The sequence below is a fragment of the Mauremys mutica genome, chromosome 11 (genome assembly GCF_020497125.1).
Source record: "Mauremys mutica isolate MM-2020 ecotype Southern chromosome 11, ASM2049712v1, whole genome shotgun sequence".
In the NCBI taxonomy this organism is placed as follows: Eukaryota; Metazoa; Chordata; order Testudines; family Geoemydidae; genus Mauremys; species Mauremys mutica.
In genome coordinates this window covers 25,773,909-25,797,448 of record NC_059082.1, presented here as the reverse complement: position 1 = coordinate 25,797,448, position 23,540 = coordinate 25,773,909, and the positions used below count along the sequence as shown (strand labels likewise).

Below are 23,540 nucleotides of genomic sequence, written 5' to 3'. Positions count from 1 at the left end.
ACGGCTACCCCTCTGATACTATCTAGTCAATCTAAACATCACAGTCTAAGAACTGTAACTTTAGTTGAAAGATCTCATTTTTCATTTTTATTTAAGGTAAGAGACAAAGAAGCCCAACAATTCAGGTACCAGTACTGAGTAATGAAATCCTTTTTACCATATGTAAGTGACCTTTTCATTTCCTTCTAGTATTCAACATCTCTTTAGTTCTGCTGAGAGAATTCTGTGCCACTGCGCGTGAGCATAATTAATGAGCTGTGCATATTTTTAATTTTTTGTGCAGACAAAAACTTCTGCTGAAAAGTTGCTGCAGTTCCACCTTTTGCCCGCCAGAGGGTGCTGTGGCGATAGATCACAGCAGCAGCTCCCAGCAGAAAATAAGGTCTGCAGTTCTGCCTTTTGCCCACCAGAGGGCATTGTGACACTAGAACACAGCAGCCGCTCCCAACCAGCTAGGGAGAGAAAGAGCCTGCCTTCTTCACAGCACCTTTCTGGCCGGATCAGGAGACAGGGGCTATTGGGAGACAGACAGTATGGGGCTGCTGGGGGATCAGATGGGGCTCATAAGGGCTAGTGGGGGAGGACAGACTGGGACAGGGACTGAATGGGAATGGAGATGCAGGGCTACAGGGGGCAGGGAGGTGCAGGGCCACATGGGCAGAGAGGGAGGGGGTACAGAGCTACAGGGGGAAAGGGGATGGCTGAGTGGGGGCACAGAAACATGGGGACAGGCGGAGGGGGTGCAGAGACACATAAGGACAGGAGGGTGGCTGAGTGCGGGCACAAAGACACATGGGGACGTGGGAAGGGTGCAGGGCCACACAGGGACGGGGGGTGGCTGAGTGGGGGCACAGAGACACACGTGGACAGGGGGAGAGGGTGCAGGACCACATGGGGATGGGGGGAGTGGGTATCTGAGTGGAGGGATCCATGTGCCTGACTAAATGGGAGAGGCTAGGGATCAGCCAGGGTCTGCATGGGAGATGCTCCCTAACAATCCCAACCCGCCCTCCAGAAAAAAACTTGTTCCATACTTTTCTCACCCATACACAACAACCCTCCAATAATTGGTCCTTCCCAGCAATTATTTCCCTCTCCCTCGGCTCCTCAATTAGCCCTGACTCCCCCCCCCCCAGTTTTCGCACTGCTTCTGGGGTGTATGGGAAATATGGTTCTGTACTGCAGTTTAAATGAATTATTATTCTTCAGAGTTCTGTATTAATATACCTAGTAAGCAATCTATTTGTCAAAAAACCATTGTCTGAATCTTTTTTGTTGTCTGAACTGGTACAGACATACTTGCTGACAGGTATTTTGAAATAAATGACCAAAAATAATTGAAACTGATGCGATTATACAGTATTATTTTGACAAATAAAATATGCAGAATTTTGCAGAAATTGAAAATATCATGCACAGAATTTTTAATTTTGTGGTGCAGAATTCCCCCAGAAATACTTCAGACTTTGTTAGTTAAAATTCACAGTGAAGAGGAATGGTACACAGAGTTGCACCTTTTTACCTTTGCAATGCAAACAAAGTGAATGTAAATTGTTTTCTGTGAATTGTGCAAAACAGACAATCCTGCTGGCATATTTTTAAATACTATTTTATGGCTCTGGGATATACATTCATGCAGATGAGCTTTAGTATGTGTTCTATGAACAGACAGAAATTAAAGACAGTAGCTCTAATGGAGGCAAAACCAATGAGAAGCATTAGCTGTAATGCATTACAAGAATATTTTAGTCCACAGCTGTTACAAGCAAGTGATTGATATGCATACCTCTTACGATTCATTTAATTCCCCCTCCAAAGCAATCTCAATGGAGGCTTCTTCTCAAATCTGTACTAATGATATAATTCCATTATGTTTAATAGAATCATCTAGTCATCTTAAGTAAAACTGAAAAGCTAGGATGATACAGTAAGGCCAATAATTTCTGCAGTTATTTAAAATTCTACATAGTTTAGGAAATGGTGATTCAAAACCAAACTTGAGGACACAAAGTCTGTCCCTCTTTTGTACTACAAATCAAAATATAGTTCTGCTATATATAATAATTTAGCAGAAATAAAGCAAACAAAAACAGTAAAACATGTGACTTGGAAGCCATATGTACCCTTGATTGGTGTTTTGCTCAACCCATAAATATATTTAAATGTTTGTCTCTTTTCAGCCTGAGGCAAAAAAAATTGATTTTGTTATATGAAACAATAAGGGAAAAATCTTTGTCCTCTAGCATGTTAATAGCAAGCCGCAAACTTTACTGATTTCACTGATCTTCAAATATAACACCACTGATCTAGTGATATGGACTATATATTCTCATACATACACATACATATACACAGTTATTTTAAAACCACACTATTATATTCTGAGATTCATAAGTAAGATTTAAAAGGATAACTGCTTTTAGCAATAGATGCTATCAGCCTTTGTCTGCTTCTACACTTTGCAGACGATTAAAGTAGTAAACAAAGACAGAGCAAAGTAGAAAGATTTCCAAAAGAAATTGCAGACCACCAGGATTTGGATTTAGTTAATCCACTTAGATTACCATGGCTCTGTCTTAAAAGGACAATGCTGAGATCACAAAATAGGTCACATACACAAGAAACAAAATACATAAGTAAAACAATGTCAACTTTACAAATACAAAGCAAATGTACAGAACCATCTCTAAATTTAAGGCACAAACTAGACAGCATTAGCCCCAAGACATTGCTCTGCCGAAGAGTAAATATTTGAAATTGATGTTTTTAGGCCACAAGTTCAGAGGGGGGAAAAGACAACCATCAGTACATTAAAATGTTCTAGCAATAGTGGTGTCCAAGCAAGAAAAACAACTTGTTTAACAGTTAGACTGATAATGTGTCGCTTTCTTCGCAGTTTTGACATTGTTCTCAGTTTCAAAAACAGAGGGTGAGGGAACAGGCACAGAAACAGTAACAGCTGGAGTTACTGTATGTATGTAAATCACTGCATATTGAAAGGAATCTATACTGTATGTTACAACCTCAATTTTGCTAGAATATCAAATGCAAATATCACCAAAGACAATGACATTTGAAAAGAGACTGTGCAAGCAAACAAGAAGGACAACAATGAAGTGTTAACTGGAGAACAACCTACAAAAATATGCAATTCAGTGTTCTACATTCTTAGAAATTGACATCTAAATATTGCAGAAAGTGCATGAGTGACTCAATTTCTTTGCAGCAGAAAAAAACAAAACAAGTCTTTCTTCCAGACTGTAAGAAATCATCTTATCCATAGCTTTCTAGATCAACTATCTAAAATACTGGCACTTCAACCTCTTTCCAAAATCATGGATAATGTCCCCGTGTTAAGAAAGCTGCATTTTTGGTGCAACTTGCTCTCTGAATAAAGACTTAGATAGCAAACCACTGTTTCCACGAGAAATGCAGTAACTTCCAGATGCTTGATGTGCCAGGCCTAGACAAGGGGATGAAAAATGTCTCTTTCTGACCAAAGAGGCTTTGAGGGGCTACTCGCAAAGAATTACCAACTTACCCATCAGATTTGAGTTCATGAAAGGTGTCGGGGACAATCCTTCATGGGGCCCTAATCGACTGTCATTCAAGTGATCACCATAATGAGGGCTGTCTGCAAAACCCTAAGGAAAAAAAAGACCAGAGTATTAAACAGATTATTTGGCAGCCCTGCTAATTGAGTGTAATGACACTCTCCTAATTAAATGTATAGCATTGCAACGGTCATTCATCATAAAGTTGGCTTTCATGTCTGAATATCTTGTGGAAAACACACTCTGCCCATATTTCACACTGTTTGTCTCCTCTCCCCCTCTCATCTGAAAAGAAGCTGCATCGTTTTTCAACCTAATAAATTGTGTTTCCATGGATAAGGTTTCCAAAAATTAAATAATATAGAAGTATTACAATCTGTTTGCAGCTAGAGCACTATAGCTTCTCCTGAAATGTACAGTGTTGGGCTGAAGTTATGACTGACATGAGTTTAAAGATTACTGTTCACATCTTCAAGCACCAGATATAAGGTCTGGTATGAGGAGAAAATGTATTCCAGTGAATGAGAAGAGGAAATACCACTCCCCCTTTGAAGGTTAAATTAAGGTTACAGATTAATAGGCATTTTAGTGCTATCAAGCACTAAATGCCACTGCTCATCTACAACAGGTTTGCTTACAAGAACTGATTAAGCTGAGACACCCAGCTCTGCCACCTGTCTTGCAAACAAGCATTCAAAATAAAAGGTTATTTGCACCCTTTCTAATATTAGAGTAGCTAACCTAATATACTTGGAAAGATGACTCATGTGTAAACAGGAAATACTGGCTTATCTGATAGCTTGCTCCAGAACCATGAAGAGAACAAAGAATGGATGTAGCAAACCCCTTAATGTTTCAAGCTGCATATATTGTTCCATTAAGGCAATTATTTAATTTCCTTCCATGTAGGTCAGAATGCTTTCATCTTTTTCAAACAATATTGAGCCCTAACTAGGAAAATGGTGTTAGTCACACAGATTGGTCAAAAGTATATCTGGTTAAAGGATTACACTGAATCAAAAATATATTAAATAGGACCTTGCTCTCAAAATTGCATCTGCTTCATAATCAAAGCTTTGCACAATATTCAGTAAAATCTTGCGTAACTTAAAGTGTCTGGCTATTCATTTGTTTAAATTTCCTCATACTAAATGCTACACAAACTTAAAGCAGAGGCCCAAGTAAGGGAGGAAAACTGCTCAGGCTTACAGCAACCAGAAACCACCCAGAATCCCCTGGGACTATAAAATCATCAATCACTGAACATTTATCATTTTCCAGACTGCAGGCTCACATTCAAGACGACATTAATGGGGCTGAAACAGGCCTCACTATCTTTGCAGGCGTGCTGTCAGTTCAACCAAAGGGCTAGTAACTGAGGGCTAAATAACTGTCAAATCACTCCAACTGCTTATGGATGCATGTCACAACTCCTTCTGCTATTCTGCTTTAAAAGTAATCTTCTGGGAGTCCCAACTCCCAAATGAATCTTTGGCTCATTTTATCTACTTCAGAATCAGTGATACACATGTGACAGACATTCAGAAAGAATCTTAGTGACATTTACAACTTGGTTATGACCATAAGGGTGTCCTGTGGTAACCATGACCTAGCCCCGTCTGTCAGATAGGCAGCATGTAGCAGCAGCTGCCCAGGAAATGGAGTGGCTTGTAGCTAAGGTCACCACATGTGGTTTATTTTTGTGTTGAAATGAAACAACATATTAAATGTGCCAAATGAAGAAACAAAAGATTTTACACATAATATATGGTCTATGCAGTAATCTCCAAGAATCTTAGTTGAGTGTTTAATTCATCAGCTTGTGATCAGACATTGAAAAAAATCCAGTAAAATTGATATCAAGTACACAGAAATCAACAACCATTTTACAAGACAGCACTTAAATAAGTTTAAAAGAATAGAAGAACCCGATAAGTAAATTATTAATAAAGACATTCCATATACTAAGATAGAGAAAAAGCAGCAACATAGGCCAGATCCAGAAACATTTAAAAAAAAAAACAATTAAAAAAAATCTTTTTAGGATTTAAGTATTCCATCTTTGGTGCAGGCAGAATACACTTCTAAAGCAAGACTCATTTCACCAGTCAACATAATTTGGGTTCTCTTACACAGCATAAGAGCGACAAATACCTATCCAATACCCAGGGCGAAGTGCCCCAAAGAACAAAAGTTAGTGTTATAATCTAATACTTTTAGGGATTTTTTTGGGGAGAGGTGGGGGGAAGAAAGAGAATTAAACAATTGTACTGGGGGTGGGAATTTACATGAATGGCAAGTCTTTTACTCTCCTCCTGTCAGTACTTCAGTAAAAGTGATTTTTCAGATTTCATTTACATATTTATTTATTTATTCATTCATTTATTAGACTTAGTTTCCCTTCAATCATGAGCCACCATCTGATTACAAGACCCTCATAATCATACTGTTATAGTACAGTTGTTCCTAATTAGTTCTGAGTTGTTCTAAAAGGGTTCTTCCAAATATCAAATGCCATTAGACATTCAAAAGTTTATTTCAAAATGTGTTCATATACATCCACACACCACTGATGGAGTTGGTCTACCTAAGCTAAATTAAAATTAATATTCATTGAGCCCGATTCTCCATTGTATTGTATATTGTACAGTTATTTACACCTGTGCAGAATATAACCTGCACCAAATGGCTTTGTCTCCCTCTGCTAGCTAGACCAAGCACAGAAGTTTATTGAACCTGCTACCACCTTTGAGATTAGATATTCGGACACAATCTTAGTGATTGGTCCTGGTGCTTCAGCTCAAGTACTAGAGATTTCTGGTTTAAGACCCAGCAATCATTGGTTCAAACCCCACAGATTACTCAGATAGGGCATCATTACAAACATTGCAAAGCAGCTGTAAAATGCTACCATTCTGATTTGATAACATTTCACAAATAGTATGCAAAAGAAATCAAGAAAAACGATAAAAAGACATAAAAAGGAAATTGATTTAAATTAAAACAGAGATATTTTCCCACAAAGTAGTAGTCCTTTATATTTCTCTAGTTGTGTCTAGAATTCCCAGCCTTTAAATATCTGTATGTCATTATTCGCTTACACAAATTTTGTTAAGTTCTATATGCAAGAGCTTTAATCTGTCACGTGTCTCAAAACCTTAAGACGCTTCCAGCAATATAGTTGTAAGTTAAGAATTCAGATTACTAAATAAGGGCATGGCTACACTTGCAGATGTAGAGCACAGCAAGTTAAACCAGCCCTCGGAGACCGCAGCAGGGAAAGCGCTGCCCTGTGTCCACACTGTCAGCTGCAAGCGCAGTGGTGTGGCCACATTTGTGGCACTTGCAGCGGCATTGGGAGCGGTGCATTATGGGCAGCTATCCCACAGAGCATCTCTTCCCATTCTGGTGCCGTGGCTTGTGGGAAGGGGGCACGCAGGGCATCCTGGGTCTTGTCCCAATGCCCCTGATGCATCACTTCGCATCCCAGCGCTTCCGTCCACATTTGGTGCCATCTTTCCACAGTTTTTGTACTGTGCACTCTGTCTTCCCTTTCGGTCTGGAGGAATGGATCCCAAACTTGTGAGGAATATGCTGATGGGTCTCGCCAGCACATCACGAATTGCAGTCGAGTTACTCCTTAAGCTACAAAGTGACAGCGAGGAGTCTGACGATGATGTCGACACACATAACGCATACAACATGAGATTGCTTGTGGCATTCACGGACATGCTCACCACCGTGGAACGCCGCTTTTGGGCTCAGGAAACAAGGACTGAGTGGTGGGATCACATCATTATGCAAGTCTGGGATGACGAGCAGTGGCTGCAGAACTTTTGGATGACGAAAGCCACGTTCACGGGACTGTGTGCTGAGCTTGCCCCCACCCTGCAGCACAAGGACACAAGATTGAGAGCTGCCCTGCCGTTGGAGAAGTGCGTGGCTATTGCAATCTGGAAGCTGGCAACTCCACTCACCTACCAATCAGTTGCTAACCAGTTTGGAGGGGGAAAGTCGACCATTGGAATCGTGTTGATGCAAGTGTGCAGGGCCATTAATCGTATCCTGCTCAGAAGAACCGTGACTCATGGCATAACACATCTGTGCTGTGCGGGAGGAGGGAAGGGGGCGGGGTGGGGAACGGGTCAATCACAGACTTGCGTATGTCCTGTTATCATTTTTTGCCTTCCTGTCTGGAGTGCCGAGCAATGAGTGCTGCACTTCAGGCTGCCTAAAATTCATGGTGATGGGGGTTGAGTGCAGTGGGTAAGGGTCGTAGCTTGCAGGGCTGGGTGGTGAAGCTATAGGTGTTGAAGGCAACTGGTAGCAATAAGAAACTTGATGTTGGGGAAAGTGGGTTGGTGGTGACATGGGGGCACAAGGGAAAGAGTTATGGGACAAGGGCTGCAGGGGGGCGGGCACGGATCTGCTCCATCTGCATTGCTATGAGTGCCCGCATCACATCCACTTTGCGCTCCACAATGCTTAGGAGCCGCTCCGTGGTTTGTTGCCGGCGATCCGCATTCTCCTGGCAGAGCCTCCTTTCAGTCTCCTGCCACTCCTGTACTTTCTTATTTTCAGTAAGGGACTGCTGCATGGACTTCATGCAGAAGGTCCTCCTTGCTTCTTCACGGACGCTTCCTGATTCTTTGCAACCTTTCGGCGGTTGATTACAAGGACAGCTGGGATCTCAAGGTTGCATCTGTAAAGCCAAAATGCAACAATTAACAGAGGGAGCATTGTTCACACTAGACAGAGCAATGATTCGGCCAAACTTGAAGACAAGCACAGTGAACATAATAGCAGAAAGTGCCTGTCCCAAAGCGAGCACACACAACCCACAAGAGCCTCAAAATGGTGAGTAACCACAGGGGCAAGGGGGACTGATTGTTTCACGACCGTACTGTCCTCTGCGGTTCTGTGCCTTGGGGAGAGCCAATAGCTGTAGGGGACTCCTGTACTGAACACTGTCCCCACATTTTCCACACATTATCTTTGTCCTGGAAGATATCTTGCTGCTGAGGGTGACCTGGGAAGCAAGGGAAGGTCTTCTACTACAATGTGGCTTCCGCCCTGGCCCTTATGCCGCTTGCTTGTGTGCAGCAATGGTCCCCTCACAGCATAGTGGTGCGGACATGTTAGCTTTACTGGGGCAAAGAGCACAGTAGCTCTGCCAAAGAACCTGCGCAAGCGGATTGCCCAGCTTCTGCATGAGACCTTCGATGAGATCACTGAGGCAGATTACCCCGATGTAAAAGAGCACAACAATGCCGTATTCCGCATCTAGGCATGCACACAGCCCTAACCCTTCTTTCTGCAACCCTCCTCGTCCCATGAGCCCGCACCGAACTACCACCTTCCCAAAATAAAAGCCACTTACCGGGCACCTCCTTCGCTGTTTTTTCTTCCACAAGCACTGTGAGTGGCTACCTTCCTCCTTGCTTGGAAACAGCTCCTGGATGCATGCATCTAGGGATGCAGGGCCATCCTCTGGCTCTGGGCCCCCCCTCCTCCTCAGCATCCTCGTTCCCACTTTCCTCCTCCTGCCTTGTTGCACTCTGGGCTGCCACGGACTCTGAAGTGTCCATGGTGCTCTTTGGAGTGGAGGCGGGGTCGCCCCCAAGTATCTCGTCCAGCTCTTTGTAGAAACGGCAGGTTGTGGGTGTAGCACTAGAGCGGCAGGTTTTCCTCCCGTGCTTTGTGGTAGGCATTCCGCAGCTCCTTCACTTTAACCCTGCACTGCACTGCATCCCGATCATGGCCCCTTTCTATTATGGCCGTTGATATCTGCACATAGTTATCATAATTCCTATGGCTGGAGCGCAGCTGGGATTGGACAGTTTCCTCCCCACAAACACTGATGAGATCCAGCACCTCGCCGTTGCTCCATACTGGTGCGTGGATGCATGGTCACCTGGAAAGATGCGCTGAGCGCACTCCACACCTTGCTGAGCAAACAGGAAGGAGAATTTCAAAATTCCCAGAGAATTTAAAGGGGGGGTCTGATGGTTGATCACCTAGGGGCAGGGCAGCAGAGTTCAAAGTGATGACCAGAGTGGCTAGAACAGGCATTGTGGGACACTTCATGGAGGCTGATCAGAGCACATTAATAGACATGGGCATCCACACTGGCACCGTGGCACTCCAGCCGGGGCGCAGCAATCTTTATGCTTCTTGTGGAGGTAGATTACTAGGGGCGCTCCAGCCGCGGAGTCTGGGCGCTCTACGTGCTTTGCCAGTGTGGACACCTCAGGAGTTAGGGCGCCCATGCCTGATTTAATGTGCTCCAACTTGCAAGTGTAGCCAAGGCCTAAGAAGATAGAAGGTGGTACAGACTCAGCAATTCACAAAGTAAAACTGCTGTTCTAGTAAGAATGTTACTCTCTGTGATTTGATGAATATCCCTCTACTACAATGACTACTCAAACTGGTCAGATTATCTCTAGAGTCCCTATAGCATGGCTGTGGTCCCATAAATATCACTGTCTGGGAGCACTAACCACTGGAGCTCAAGGCAGTTTTGTTTATTGGGCTATTGTGCAGCTGGTACCCAAGGCAGCCCGAATTTCAACAGAGAAACAATCCTTCTTTATAACTGCCAAGCCAACATGAGTAACCATTCAGAACACAATGGGCCCTCAACTGTCTTCAGCTAGCCTTGCTGGTATGTGACTTGAGAAAGACTAGGGAGTAACAAGAATAAAACATTAATCAAAGGCCTTGATCTTCCTTTGACCTGTTTTATCTACAGTCAAACAATGACTTTATCCACATATCAGTAATATTTAGATAGGCTACAAGCTTCTATCAAAGAGTCAACCTTTTAACATGGCAGATTGAAATAGCTGGTGAGTCAGAGAAAAAGACATCTCTTAAAACAAGTAAGTTGTTGCATATAAATGCATGCAGGGTCACCAGATGTCCCGATTTTATAGGGACAGTCTTGATATTCGGGGCTTTTTCTTATATGGGCATCTATTACCCCCCACCCGATTTTTCATACTTGCTGTCTGATCACCCTAAATGCAAGGGAGTCACAGCTAACTAAACTGAACAAAGAGCAGCATAAACAACCATAAAATAATACCTCACATCAACAACATACCAGAATCCACAAACTATAGCTACCAAAAATCACACCAATTTTACTTAAAAATTCAGCTTAATATCAGTGCTTCACTTCAACAATTAACACAAATCCCTTTACCAGGCATCTTGGGCATTTTCCTGTGCCTTGATCCAAGCAGAAACTTTATTCCAGAACTCTCAACTATTTTGAGCTGCAAACCAAATGAACTCATTTTCAGATGCTATGTGTCTAATTTGCTTATTTCTTCTATGACTTCATTTTCTTTGGAAATTCCACCTTCTCATATCACTTTCCTGACTCCATGGTTCTTCTTAAGCCTCTTGCAACACATGTTTATAAACCATGGTAACCTTCCTGAGTCTATCTGGCATAAATACAGTCAGAAAAAAAATGAAGTAAAAGCAGTTTAAGGCACACTCCCAAGGTTGGAAGGTCTAACATTTTATTTGTTTTTAATAATTTTAATCTTTCAACTGCCAAGTTCTGTTTGATTCTCTGAATGAGGTTCATAAGTAAAACAATCCAACGGCTGCACTGTGATTTCATCTGCCTGTTACGTCTCATCTTAAATTAAGATTGTAAGCTGCTTGTTTCTTAATATACATGCTTGTATGGTTCCTAGCAAAATGGGTCCCCAACGTTGTTGGGGCCTCTAGTTACTGCTGTCAATAATAAAAATAATTTAGTAATAATAAAATCAATGCTAGTGCACTATAGAGCCTACAAATCCCACTAGCATGGTAGCATGGTGGCTAGCATGTGTAAAATTAACCTGTGCAAATATCTACTACAAGTTGCACTTCCTTGCTATGTCTGTCTATTATGTTCTTCTATTTTACCATCTGCTTACACAAAACCTGATCTTAAATGACTTAGGGTAAGATTTTCAAAAATGTCCAACTGCTTATACCCATATAGCTTATAAGCACAGTTATACAGGTATAACTGCATCTACACTAGAGTTTTTACTGATATATCTTCATTGGTAAATATTAAAGAGTCATGCCCTAACAAACATATTTATGTTGGTAAAACTTGTGTGTGTACACCAGGTCTTAGGGGCCTAAGTCCCATTGACGGTCACTTTTGAAAATGGGACTTGTGCTTCTGAAAACGTTATCCTTGATATTTTGGGTGAAATCCTGGGAATTAAGCTATAAACTTCAACAGGTTCAGGATTTCACCTTTAAAATTTAGACAAATTTAATTCTGCCCACATGCTGGCAATCTGAATTAAGTAATTCAGACCAAATTACACAAACTTGACTAACAGGGAAATCCAAGTCTGTTAAAAAAAGTGGGGGGAGAAGGGGGAGGGAGAGAACAAAACAAAACAGTGGTTCAAGTATTCCCACTCCATGCCCCCACCAGCCTTTACTCCCACCTGTTCTTCACTTCAAAAAGCAAGCCTTGTATTGTCCCAAGTTATGCTCTTTCAGAACAGAATACTGGGCAGAAAATTACATTCTTTCTCCTAAACTCACTGAAGGCAGCAAATTTCTTTTTGAAGAGCAAAGTCATGAGTTTCACTTCACTGTCCCAGTCTTCTCCATTCTCTTCAGTAGATAACTACGAAGTAGTTTGCACAAAGTACATACACACATTGGTCCCTCACTTACTTACTATCACTGCTCAGCTATAATTTGTTATTGTAGGGTCAAATAAATTATAGTGCAGCCTTTTATTTTGCTCAAATACTCTAAACTAGAGCGAATAGCTGAGGTCCAGTTTTGTCATCCCCCGCTCCCGCATATAGGACCTTGGAGACAAACCAAAATCCAACCCAGCTGTGCCTCATAACTGAGCTTCAAGGATTTGAGCTGGGTGTTTGCTTTTTGGCTACTTGTTTAATATAGTGTTAGCTAAGCTGTGACATTAACATTCCATTAAAATGAATGGCAGAGTTCACACCTCTGCTACTGCTTCAATCAGTATATCTGTAGACTGAAAAAACAGTGCATTAACACAAGTAGCAAAGACTATCTTGTCCGGGTGTGAAGAACATGGGAAATACAATATTTATGTAAATTGTACAGGTATGTATCTCTGTTTGATTACTAAGTCATTGTCATGGTCTACCCTCACTTGAAACTGGGGGGTTTCAAGGTGAGGACCCGCATGCCACCATGTCAAAGGTCTCACCCCCACTTGGAACTGTTGGGCTCCAATGTGGGGACCTGACTTGGTTTCCCTCTAAACTAAAATTCTAGTTTAGATCTAGTAAGCTGCCACCACTCAATTAGGAAATGTGAATTGAGACACAGTCCTTCCCCAAAATCCTAGGGGATTCCAAGAGCCCCAAATCCATGGAGTTCTTACACCCAGGAGAAACAAACCATTCCCCCTGCTTCCTCCCCCCTCCCTTTTCCTAGGAGAGAGATACCTGATTCAAACTGCTTGAATCAAACCCAGGAGGAACTGTCTCTTCCCCCCTCACCTTCCCCTGAATTTCCACAGAAGAAGGAATTAACCAAGTCCAAAGAAAAGAAAAGAATTTATTAAGAGAACAAAAAGAAAATACAAAATCTCTATGAGCCCAAGCTGGACACTCATAGGATATAACCTTATCAATCTCTGGAGAGAATCCCCTCTCCCCCTTTCTTTCTCAGTGAAAGCAAAGTAACAGCAAACAGGAATAAAGAATTTTCTTTAGCAAACACACAATTGCAAATATAGAAATCAAATCATAAGACTAATTCGCCTTTCTAATTAATACTCACTATTAATTAGTAGAAACTACTCCAGGAGAACTTGGAGACATGACTGTCCTCTTAGATCCAAAAAGAGTTCTCACAAAGAACACAGCCAAAGGCTTCCCTCCACAGAGATTTGAAATTATTTCGTCTCTGATTGGTCCTCTGGTCAGGTGGTCACCAGGTACTGCATGTTAACCCTTTACAGGTAAAACAGACTTTAACCCTTAACTATCTGTTTATGACAGTCATGACCAGCTCTATGAAACACTAAGGCCTGGCCTACAACTAAAACGCAAGTTTACCTAGCTACATCGCTCAAAGCTGTGAAAAATTTCAGGCCCTACACGACGTAGTTAGGTCAACTTAACCCCCAGTGTAGATGCAGCTAAGTCAACAGAAGAATCCATTCTTCTGTTGGCCTACCAAATTCCTTTCTAGGGGGTGAATTTACTACACCAACAGAAAACCCCCTTCCATCACTGTAGTAAGAGTCTATGCCACAGTGTTGTAGCTGCAGCTGTGCCACTGTAGCATTGGTAGTATAGACATACCCTAAAGAGCTAATTCCACTGGAACTCTCCCCACCTACCCAGGAACCAGGAACTGACTAATTCAGTTGCTGGTGCACATATGGACTACACAGTAAATCCACCACTGGAAGTCTAGAGACATGCATAAACTGGACTGACCAGGTTCAGATGTCCCAGAATGAAGGACATGAAATGGATGAAGGACAGCCTATAAACTCATGGGAGGGACATGGCATGGTTAGACTGAGAAGCAGGGCCCGCATGAGCAGGGGCGGCTCTAGGCACCAGCAAAACAAGCTGGTGCCTAGGGCGGCAAAATGTAGGGGGCGTCCCCTGCCGCCGGGGAGGGCGGGAGGCTGGGCCGGCGGACCTGCCGCAGTCATGCCTGCGGGAGATCCACCGGAGCCCCAGGACGAGTGGACCTGCCGCAGGCATGACTGCGGAGGGGGCGCTCGTCCCGCGGCTCGGCTGGACCTCCCGCAGGCATGACTGCGGCAGCTCAACCGGAGCCGCGGGACCACGGCACCCGCCGCAGTCATGCCTGCGGCAGGTCCGCTCGTCCCGGGCTCCGGTTGACCTGCCGCAGTCATGCCTGCGGGAGCTTAACCGGAGCCGCGGGAAGAGGGGACCCGCCGCAGGACCGGGGAAGGGCGGCGCAGCGCACCGCGCTGCTTGGGGCAGCATGATTTCTAGAGCCGCCCCTGCGCATGAGTGCAATCTGCCTTATCCAGACCCAATGCTGGGGGCAGTCCTGGAACAAGGGAAGCCTACTTAAACTTTCAAGGAAAGGCCAAGATTTAGATAAGATAGTATATGGACAGGCATTTTGTAGAAAGGAATTTGGTAGGCCAACAGGAAGAATGGATTCTTCTGTTGACTTAGCTGCTTCTACACCGGGGGTTAAGTTGACCTAACTATGTCGTGTAGGGCCTGAAATTTTGGGTTGTTATAACCTTAATATATATATTCTTCAAAATGCTGAGAAAGATGAGACCCAAACTGGGTCTCTCTTACGGCCAGCTGCTATTATAGGTTTTCCCTCCTAGTGAGAGAATGGTATGGTAGATCTCAAATCAATGAAGGCTACACTCAGAAAGACCTCAAGACTTCTGGAATATGCTGCTCAAACGGTTTCACTTTTGTATCTACTGCCTGTCCCTCCCTTCTCACATTTCTCTCCAGACTTCTTCTCTTTGTCCAGCTCTATTTCGCCCCCAAAAATCTTCTATTCATTGAACTTTTTGAAACTTTGCACTTTTAGAGAGAGGTAAGGGACTGACTCAGTGTACACAAATCTGCAGAGGGACAATAGGATTGAGGTCTGTTATTTCTCACCTCTATATATTATTTATTTATTTAAAAACATTTTTTGCTATTAACAAGCATGTTATCTCTGGAGACAAAAATCCAGAGTTTGAGAACTGCAAAAGAAGCATCTCTGATGGTATCTTCTAGACTTAGCACTGAGTAACATTGGGTAGATAGAAAGATTAACCTAAATAATCTATACAGAAGCCCCTGGAACCGCATAAGATTGGGTCCCTAAATCCATGAACTATTGGAACTCATTCACAAAACTTTTCTTAAACATTACATGAATATATTGTCTCATACTATAGAATTAGAATGTATAATCCCTATTCCATGATGAGATATCTTTGAGCTATAATGGATCTTAATTAAAACTATCTTTAGATAGCTTTTTTCCTCAAAAAGCATTTTATCAAAAAAATCCAATTTAAATTCAGATTTTTTAGATTTTTTAAAAAGAATAATTGATTTTTATCCACCCTGCTTTGTGTATATTTTCATTCTAACAATACTATTGTAATGAGTCTAAATTTTCATTCACAATCAACAAATATTAAAGACCAGTTCAAGCTACAAAGCACAATATCCATCCTCAGTTTCCTCCATGACTGACACTAATGCTGTTTATTATTAAAAACAACAAGAGAAAGATGCTTCTGCTGTAAGTATGTCACCTTTCTCTTAGCCCTGGAGATCAAGCACACTATATTGATGATATGCCTCAGCTCCAATTGCCCAAGGTGGAAAAAAACCCAGTGATCTCATACTGCACCAAAGAACCAACACTAACACCTCAGGTTATGAATTTTAAGGGAATGTGAAACATTCAAAGAGTCTCACAGTAATGGTTAGTAAATATTTAATATGGGTAACAGAAAACTCACTTTCTCAAGTGAAAAAAACAACCAAACTGGAAATGGATGGACATGGGGATGACATGTTCAATGTTATAATCAGTGTCCATTTGAAAACAATGCTGACATGTTTCAACAAGATGACAAAAATCAGATTTAAGATAGTCTCTACAGTGAAAAAGAGGAGCAAGACATATTGGCCCAGCATAGCTCACACCTTACAAATCCACAGTTGACACAACAACCTCAAGTAAATATTAGAGAATGGTTACCACCATTATAAATGGCTGCAGATTAAGAATCCAGATAGGTTTAAAGACAATGATTCAAATTGTGCATGACACTTACAGTCTAAAAGCTACACACAGTATTTAAAGAAATTCCACCAGAAGACAGCAAGATTAATTGTTTAAAATTCAGTATAGAATTAGTCACACGTGGTTCTCAGCCTGGAGATTGAGAACACTAAAAATTTTTATGGCTAGTTAGAAGTGGGGAAGACAGGAAACTTTTTTCCTGATGTTACATAGGATTTTGGTACACGTAAGGTTGAGAATGACTGTACTACTTCATAAATAAGGAAACATTGAATAAACTTCTCACTTATAACCAAAGACAACTGAAAAACCCAATTTTTGTTCGTCTTGCCAACACCCAGCCTTTTCAATCCAGCATCACTATTGTCTGGCTCTATTATTTGGTATTCTGTCTTTCCTTGGTATAATACCACTTGCTCCACAAACCTGCTATACAGTTTGAAATCATGATAGGTAACTGAACTGCACCCACATAGCAGAGGACAAACTTGGCCTTTGGTCCACTTTCTCCATATGATTTACATTTGCCTACTACTGCTACAGCTCTAAGCAGTAAGGCTGGACTGAGTTCAACTCAGCCATCAAGAGCTGCATTGTAGTGACAGGAGGAAAATATCCTCTTCTCTCCCTATCGGAGGCATGCAAACGCTGAAGCTGCCAGCATATTGAGGAGTGAGACACAGGAATTCAAACCCAGATCTCTTGTTTTACTGGACCCTTGAGCTGTCCAATTCTTAGTTTCTTTCAGCTTAAAAGTCACATACACATATGGTGACCAGATGTCCCGATTTTATAGGGACAGTCCTGATTTTTTCTTATATAGGCTCCTATTACCCCCCACCCCTGTCCCGATTTTTCACACTTGCTATCTGGTCACCCTTGTGACGTTATTGATATAAATTGGGACCATATAGAACATGGGTTGCAACCAAGGTCCTGTAGTGGCACCAAATCTTAGGTAAAGGGGGTCATATAAGGTGTCTAAGACCAGGTTATGGGTTGCTGGTTATGATTATGCTGTCTGTGTGCATGTATCATTTTTAGTTGAGGTTATGTGTATTGGCTCTATACTGTCTGTATTTCAAGTTGGTGATGTGCTTCTGGGTGATATCCCAGACAAGTTGGTGTTAGCTCTGCTTAGCCTGCTTGATGGCCCATTAAGGACCATCAGCTACACAATTGATCCATGGAGAGAAGGCAGACACGCCTTGTGACTCAGCAAGGTATGCAGAGACTTGTCCATGTGACTGCAGACTCCATTTTGCTGGAATTTTCCACAGTGAGGACAAAGAGATTCTTACACCTGGAAAAGCCTATATAAGGCTGATGCTTAATCTCCATCTTGTCTTCAATCCTGCTTCTTACCTCTGGAGGAACTTTGCTACAAGCTGAAGCTCTGAACAAAGGACTGATGACCCATCCCAGCTGGGGATGTTCCAGAGACTTGATTTGAACCTGCAGTTTATGCCATCACTGCTGCAAGCCTGAACTAAGAACTTTGCCATTACTGTATGTAATTGATTCCATTTAACCAATTCTACCTCTCATCTCTACCTTTTTCCCTTTATGAATAAACCTTTAGATTTTAGATTCTAAAGGATTGGCAACAGCGTGATTTGTGGGTAAGATCTGATGTGTATATTGACCTGGGTCTGGGGCTTGGTCCTTTGGGATCGAGAGAACCTTTTTCTTTTATTGGGGTGTTGGTTTTCATAACCATTCATCCCCAGGACGAGTGCACTGGTGGGGATACTGGGAGACTGGAGTGTCTAAGGAAATTGCTTGTGTGACTTGTGGTTAGCCAGTGGGGTGAGACCGAAGTCCTCTTTGTCTGGCTGGTTTGGTTTGCCTTAGAGGTGGAAAAACCCCAGCCTAGGGCTGTGACTGCCCTGTTTGAGCAATTGGTCCTGATTTGGCACTCTCAGTTGGGTCCCGCCAAAACTGCTCCATCACAACCCTACATACACAACAGAAGTTACTTAATGGCTAGGGCAAGAGACAAGGAGCTAGGTACTGCCAAGCTCTAATCCTGATAGTGATGGGCAAGTCACCACCTTTCAATTGCTCAATCTCCCAAAATAAGAAACTGAATATTTACCCTCCTTCACATTGGTATGAGTATTAATTAGCCAACATAGTACAGCATGCTGTTTGAAAGTTAAATATTATCACCCCCCCTAGATTTCAGGGGATGATGGGTGAAGCCAAGAAAGTTTCTATATACATCCTCCAAAAGCAAAAGAACACTAACTTAAAATGTTTGGTTGATGTTAATAGAGACTATGTTGAAACAGGTAAGCAGCTTCTCAGAGAGGAAACACAGGACTAGAAACCTATGCAGCCTCTATGTTTAAGAGCTTTGGAGAATGAATTCATTGAAGTAGTACTCAATTTTGGAATGGTCACAGATTCCCCTGGTTTCTAAGTCAAGAATTACACTGAAGTTGTATGGATTTAATTAATGAACCACTGAATCTAGTTATCCCAAATACACAATTGTACCTTAAAATCTCCTAAAATGAGCATCACTATACTACATTAAACAGGATAATGTTGTTTATTTGGCTTTTTCCCAAGTATCATGCACAAAGAACTATGTTTTATTGTTGGAAACAGATTTCAATGCTTCTCTCAACACTCTAGGAAATTATATCCATATACAACCTACAAATTGAATAGAATAATTGACTATTATAGCCTTTAAACAAAGCTTGGAAATTTTTGAAAAAACCCTACAAGATAAACTAGAATATTAATAAATGTATCTGAGATATTTTAAAAAGGAGTGTCCTACCATATTTAGATACCTACATATGGTGTTTGGAGCCTAAATTTTGGCACCCAGTTTTAAGAAAATGTTGGACATATATCAAATTAGTCACATAAACACGTGTAATGTTATATTTGGAAAAGCTTCCTGGTCTCAAATACAGGAAGTTTTGTTTCTTTTTTAAAACAGAATTTCACACCAGATCGTCATCTCAGGTACAGAATAATAAACTAGGGGAAGCATATAAACAGCAAGAAACAAAGGACAAAAAGGACACAAACACAATAGATTTGATAACACTTACTGGATTTCTGTGACCCTCTTGTCTTGCTTTGCTATTTAACAGCTTCCTCTCTCGTTTTGTACCTGAGGTTAAGAGGTATAAAACACTATTTCAAAACTTGCTGTCTTTTCTTGATACTGTTTTTGATTTCTTACCAAATTAAAATCTACTATTGGCGTAAAAAGTGAAGTTGGATGGATCCAAACTATACCCCATTTTGCCTCTAAAATATATGTTCAGCTATTTTAGACTTAAGGATAGTTAAGCCGTATAATCTGTTGATGCCAGAGTACTGTCTAAATCTAATGTATCAGCCCAATTCTGGTTTCAGGTATTTTTACATGACTGTGTATTTAGAAGAGACAGCTATGGTGAATGTATATATGTACATGAAGACAATTTTTCCTAGATGCAAAGGAGGGCAGATCCAATATTTATTTTATTATATACGCCAGAACTGCACATGAACACTTGCAACTTAGATACCAGGAAGAAAATACAGTAGTTAAATTATGGCCCAGGTTTTTGGCTGTTAAATCCTAAGGAAGCCTACTAGGGGGAGAAATGGCTGATTTTAGCATTTTTAAATATTCTTCCTTTGGAGTAAGACATCTGAACAGATGCAGAACTAAGTCGCTCCTTTTATTAAAAGGGCATTGTTAGAACAAAACCAAAACAAAGAAAAAAAGCCTCAAACACACAGGTGTTCAATTCACAAAAATAAAAGCCACCATTATCCAACGTGCAGTAAAGACTTTATTAGAAGTAGAATAACCTTTAATTAAAAGACAATGTTTATCCGAGACAAAGAGATTACACCAATTTGTTCCCATGTTATGAGTTTTCTTCTGCAATGGACAATTCACCAAAGAAAGTGGAAATGCTGGAGGTTGGGCGGCATATCATTACTGGAAGAAAAACTCCTGAGAGCTATGGGCCAAAATCTCACTGGATTCAGTTGATATTTCTCTCAATTAAGTACTGCAAAATTAGCGTCTAAGGCCTGGTCTACACTACGACTTTAGGTCGAATTTAGCAGCGTTACCTCGATATAAGCCCTTTTTTCCGATTTAAAGGGCTCTTTAAATCAATTTCTTTACTTCACCTCCGACGAGGGGATTAGCACTGAAATCGGCTTTGCCGGGTTGAATTTGGGGTAGTGTGGATGCAATTCGATAGTATTGGCCTCTGGGAGCTATCCCAGAGTGCTCCATTGTGACCGCTCTGGACAGCACTCTCAACTCAGATGCACTGGCCAGGTAGACAGGAAAAGGCCCGCAAACTTTTGAATCTCATTTCCTGTTTGGCCAGCATGGCAAGGTGCAGGTGAGTGCAGATCTCATCAGCACAGGTAACCATGATGGAGTCCCAGGATCGCAAAAGAGCTCCAGCATGGACTGAACGGGAGGTACGGTATTTGCCACATGGGGAGACGAATCCGTGCTAGCTAAACTCCGTTCCAGTAAACGAAATGCCAAAACATTAGAAAAAGTCTCAAAGGACATGAAGGACAGAAGCCATAACAGGGACGCACAGTAGTGCCGTGTGAAAATTAAGGAGCTAAGGCAAGCCTACCACAAAACCAGAGAGGCAAACGGAAGGTTCGGGGCAGAGCCACAGACATGCTGCTTCTACGCTGAGCTGCATGCCATACTAGGGGGTGCAGCCACCAGTACCCCAACCCTGTGCTTTGACTCTGTCAATGGAGAATCACACAACAAGGAAGCAGGTTTTGGGGACGATGAAGATGATGACGAAGAGATTGAAGATAGCTCACAGCAAGGAAGCGGAGAAACCGGTTTCCCCAACAGCCAAGATATGTTTCTCACCCTGGACCTGGAGCCAGTACCCCGCAAACCCACCCAAGGCATGCTCATGGACCCTGTAGGCGGAGAAGGGCCCTCTGGTGAGTGTACCTTTGTAAATATTACACATGGTTTAAAGGCAAGCATGTTTAATGATTAATCTGCCCTGGCATTCACGGCCAGTACAGCTACTGCAAAAGTCTGTTAACGTGTATGGGGATGGAGCAGAAATCCCGGTGTTTGCTGGCATTCAGGCAACATCCATTCCTTATCTCTCTCTGTGTTATCCTCAGGAGAGTGAGATCATTCATGGTCACCTGGTTAAAATAGGGTGCTTTTATTAAGGGGACATTCAGAAGTGCCCGTTCCTGCTGGGCTGTTTGCCTGTGGCTGAACAGAAATGTTCCCCGCTATTAGCCACGTGGTGGGGGGAGGGGTGAAGTGATCATCCCAGAGAATAGTGTGGTGGGGGGCGTTATTTGGGTTTGTGCTGCATGCTAACCTGCAAACCGCAGCCCCTCCTTTTAAATTGCAAGCCCATTTTAAATGGCCAACCCAACGGCCGTTTGGTATGGGAAATGAGGGCGCTGCTGTTTGAAACCATTCCCACATGTTATGAAAGTTAAAGAAGCCAAAAGACTGTGGCTTACCATGGCTGCCTGCAAGCCAAATTCTGTTGCCTGGCACTGCGTGAGTGATCTCTCACACCACACCAGCAGGCCCTCAATATAAGAGGCAAAACGCTACCTTGTAACGAAAGCACATGTGCTATGTAATGTGAACAGCAAGGTTTAATGGGAAAAAGTGATCCTACTGTTCTCTAAAATGTGTCTTTTTCACCACCAAGCTCCCTTTTCCCCCAGCAGCTGCACATGTTTCTCCTTCGCAGAGGCTAGCCAAGATCAGAAGGTGAAAAAAACGCACTCGGGATGAGATGTTCTCAGAGCTACTGCTGTCCTCCCAGACTGACAGAGCACACCAGAATGCAGGGAGGCAGACGATGTCAGAGTGCAGGAAAGCACAACAGGAACATGAGGAGAGCTGGCAGGCTGAAGAGGATAGGTGACAGAAGGCAAGAGTCGATGCTCCAACTGCTGGAGCATCAAACTGATATGCTCCAGCGTATGGTTGAGCTGCAGAAAAGGCAGCAGGAGCACAGACCACCGCTATAGTCCCTGTGTAACCAACCGCCCTCCTCCCCAAGTTCCATAGCCTCCTCACCCAGACGCCCAACAATATGCTGGGGGGGCCTCTGGCCCCCCAGCCACTCCACCCCAGAGGATTGCCCAAGCAACAGAAGGCTGGCCTTCAATAAGTTTTAAAGTTTAAGTTTTACAGTGCGGTGTGGCCTTGCCCTTCCCTCCTTCCCCACCTCACCCTGCGCTTCCCTCCGCCCCCACCCTTCCCGGGCTACCTTGGCAGTTATCCCCCATGTGTGTGATGAATTAATAAAGAATGCATGAATGTGAAGCAACACTGACTTTATTGCCTCTGCAAGCAGTGATCGAAGGGGGGAGGGGAGGGTGATTGGCTTACAGGGAAGTAGAGAAAACCAAGGTGGGGGGAGGTGTTCATCAAGGAGAAACAAACGCAGCTTTCACACCATACCCTGGCCACTCATGAAACTGGTTTTCAAAGCTTCTCTGATGCACAGCGCGTCCTGCTGTGCTCTTCTAACCGCCCTGGTGTCTGGCTGCATGTAATCAGTCGCCAGGCGATTTGCCTCAACCTCCCACCCCGCCATAAACGTCTCCCCCTTACTCTCACAGATATTGTGGAGTGCACAGCAAGCAGTAATAACAATGGGAATATTGGTTTCGCTGAGGTCTATCCAAGTCGGTAAACTGCGCCAGCGCACTTTTAAACGTCCAAATGCACACACTGCCACCATTCTGCACTTGCTTAGCCTATAGTTGAACAGCTCCTGACTACTGTCCAGGCTGCCTGTGTATGGCTTCATGAGCCATAGCATTAAGGGGTAGGCTGGGTCCCCAAGGATAACTATAGGCATTTCTACATCCCCAACGGTTATTTTCTGGTGTGGGAAGAAAGTCCCTTCCTGCAGCTTTTGAAACAGACCAGAGTTCCTGAAGACACGAGCGTCATGTGCCTTTCCTGGCCATCCCATATTGATATTGGTGAAACCTCCCTTGTGATCCACCAGTGCTTGCAGCAGCATTGAAAAGTACCCCTTTCGGTTTATGTACTCGCTGCCTTGGTGCTCCGGTGCCAAGATAGGGATATGGGTTCCGTCTATTGCCCCACCACAGTTAGGGAATCCCATTGCAGCAAAGCCATCCACTATGACCTGCACGCTTCCCAGAGCCACT

General features: G+C 42.8%; 1 protein-coding gene across 21 annotated transcripts in view; it reads right to left on the bottom strand.

Annotated features, from left to right (window-relative positions):
• The window catches only part of TCF12 (transcription factor 12), a 328,520-nt gene that overhangs the window by 180,109 nt on the left and 124,871 nt on the right, over positions 1–23,540 (bottom strand). For 20 of the 21 annotated variants that reach the window (XM_044980195.1, XM_044980193.1, XM_044980202.1 and 17 more), the window contains one exon: positions 3,542–3,644. In XM_044980195.1, the coding sequence (XP_044836130.1) occupies positions 3,542–3,644 (103 nt within the window). Of the gene's footprint in view, positions 1–3,541; positions 3,647–23,540 lie in introns of those variants that run through there. The other variant, XM_044980214.1, reaches the window with a different exon arrangement.